The following is a 3,261-nucleotide window of genomic DNA, read 5'->3' as shown; positions in this document are numbered from 1 at the left end:
CATTCTATAACAGTCATGTTAGTACCTCATTAACATGACACTACAACATTCTATAACAGTCATGTTAGAACCTCATTAACATGACACTACAACATTCTATAACAGCCATGTTAGAACCTCATTAACATGACACTACAACATTCTATAACAGTCATGTTAGAACCTCATTAACATGACACTACAACATTCTATAACAGCCATGTTAGAACCTCATTAACATGACACTACAACATTCTATAACAGTCATGTTAGAACCTCATTAACATGACACTACAACATTCTATAACAAACATGTTAGAACCTCATTAACATGACACTACAACATTCTATAACAGCCATGTTAGAACCTCATTAACATGACACTACAACATTCTATAACAGTCATGTTAGAACCTCATTAACATGACACTACAACATTCTATAACAAACATGTTAGAACCTCATTAACATGACACTACAACATTCTATAACAGTCATGTTAGAACCTCATTAACATGACACTACAACATTCTATAACAGTCATGTTAGAACCTCATTAACATGACACTACAACATTCTATAACAGCCATGTTAGAACCTCATTAACATGACACTACAACATTCTATAACAGCCAGGTTAGAACCTCATTAACATGACACTACAACATTCTATAACAGTCATGTTAGAACCTCATTAACATGACACTACAACATTCTATAACAAACATGTTAGAACCTCATTAACATGACACTACAACAGCCATGTTAGAACCTCATTAACATGACACTACAACATTCTATAACAGTCATGTTAGAACCTCATTAACATGACACTACAACATTCTATAACAGCCATGTTAGAACCTCATTAACATGACACTACAACAGCCATGTTAGAACCTCATTAACATGACACTACAACATTCTATAACAGTCATGTTAGAACCTCATTAACATGACACTACAACATTCTATAACAGTCATGTTAGTACCTCATTAACATGACACTACAACATTCTATAACAGTCATGTTAGAACCTCATTAACATGACACTACAACATTCTATAACAGCCATGTTAGAACCTCATTAACATGACACTACAACATTCTATAACAGTCATGTTAGAACCTCATTAACATGACACTACAACATTCTATAACAGCCATGTTAGAACCTCATTAACATGACACTACAACATTCTATAACAGCCATGTTAGAACCTCATTAACATGACACTACAACATTCTATAACAGTCATGTTAGAACCTCATTAACATGACACTACAACATTCTATAACAAACATGTTAGAACCTCATTAACATGACACTACAACATTCTATAACAGCCATGTTAGAACCTCATTAACATGACACTACAACATTCTATAACAGTCATGTTAGAACCTCATTAACATGACACTACAACATTCTATAACAGCCATGTTAGAACCACATTAACATGACACTACAACAGCCATGTTAGAACCTCATTAACATGACACTACAACATTCTATAACAGCCATGTTAGAACCTCATTAACATGACACTACAACATTCTATAACAGTCATGTTAGAACCTCATTAACATGACACTACAACATTCTATAACAGCCATGTTAGAACCTCATTAACATGACACTACAACATTCTATAACAGTCATGTTAGAACCTCATTAACATGACACTACAACATTCTATAACAAACATGTTAGAACCTCATTAACATGACACTACAACATTCTATAACAGTCATGTTAGAACCTCATTAACATGACACTACAACATTCTATAACAGTCATGTTAGTACCTCATTAACATGACACTACAACATTCTATAACAGTCATGTTAGAACCTCATTAACATGACACTACAACATTCTATAACAGCCATGTTAGAACCTCATTAACATGACACTACAACATTCTATAACAGTCATGTTAGAACCTCATTAACATGACACTACAACATTCTATAACAGCCATGTTAGAACCTCATTAACATGACACTACAACATTCTATAACAGTCATGTTAGAACCTCATTAACATGACACTACAACATTCTATAACAAACATGTTAGAACCTCATTAACATGACACTACAACATTCTATAACAGCCATGTTAGAACCTCATTAACATGACACTACAACATTCTATAACAGTCATGTTAGAACCTCATTAACATGACACTACAACATTCTATAACAGCCATGTTAGAACCACATTAACATGACACTACAACAGCCATGTTAGAACCTCATTAACATGACACTACAACATTCTATAACAGCCATGTTAGAACCTCATTAACATGACACTACAACATTCTATAACAGTCATGTTAGAACCTCATTAACATGACACTACAACATTCTATAACAGCCATGTTAGAACCTCATTAACATGACACTACAACATTCTATAACAGTCATGTTAGAACCTCATTAACATGACACTACAACATTCTATAACAAACATGTTAGAACCTCATTAACATGACACTACAACATTCTATAACAGCCATGTTAGAACCTCATTAACATGACACTACAACATTCTATAACAGTCATGTTAGAACCTCATTAACATGACACTACAACATTCTATAACAAACATGTTAGAACCTCATTAACATGACACTACAACATTCTATAACAGTCATGTTAGAACCTCATTAACATGACACTACAACATTCTATAACAGTCATGTTAGAACCTCATTAACATGACACTACAACATTCTATAACAGCCATGTTAGAACCTCATTAACATGACACTACAACATTCTATAACAGCCAGGTTAGAACCTCATTAACATGACACTACAACATTCTATAACAGTCATGTTAGAACCTCATTAACATGACACTACAACATTCTATAACAAACATGTTAGAACCTCATTAACATGACACTACAACATTCTATAACAGTCATGTTAGAACCTCATTAACATGACACTACAACATTCTATAACAGTCATGTTAGAACCTCATTAACATGACACTACAACATTCTATAACAGCCATGTTAGTTTTACTTTGGGGCCAGTGGTGATGAAAGAACACCATCCATCGGTTGGCAGTGGTTGTTTCTGTTTCAGAGAGGCACATTGTGTGCTGAGTTAGCCGGGGACAGGGACAGAGGGCAGGGCTGGATGGTAATACATACTTGCTATCTTCCGTCTCATCCAGGGGCAGACAGCAAACCAGACCACGGCAGCACAGACCAGAGCCCCCGCCAGCGTGATCAGAGCTATAGCCCACACCGGTAACAT

General features: G+C 35.0%; 1 protein-coding gene across 1 annotated transcript in view; it reads right to left on the bottom strand.

The window, feature by feature from the left end:
* Nucleotides 1-3,155: 3,155 nt before the first annotated feature.
* Nucleotides 3,156-3,261, bottom strand: part of LOC135537242 (sodium-dependent phosphate transporter 2-like) — a gene marked incomplete at its 3' end in the record, with an annotated part of 4,515 nt that continues 4,409 nt past the window's right edge. Inside the window, exon 3 of the mRNA XM_064963424.1 lies at nt 3,156-3,261. This exon is cut by the window's right edge and continues 14 nt beyond it. Coding sequence (XP_064819496.1) covers nt 3,156-3,261 — 106 coding nt within the window.

Source organism: Oncorhynchus masou, unplaced genomic scaffold (assembly GCF_036934945.1).
Source record: "Oncorhynchus masou masou isolate Uvic2021 unplaced genomic scaffold, UVic_Omas_1.1 unplaced_scaffold_7309, whole genome shotgun sequence".
In the NCBI taxonomy this organism is placed as follows: Eukaryota; Metazoa; Chordata; class Actinopteri; order Salmoniformes; family Salmonidae; genus Oncorhynchus; species Oncorhynchus masou.
This window is presented reverse-complemented; position numbering and strand designations above follow the sequence as displayed.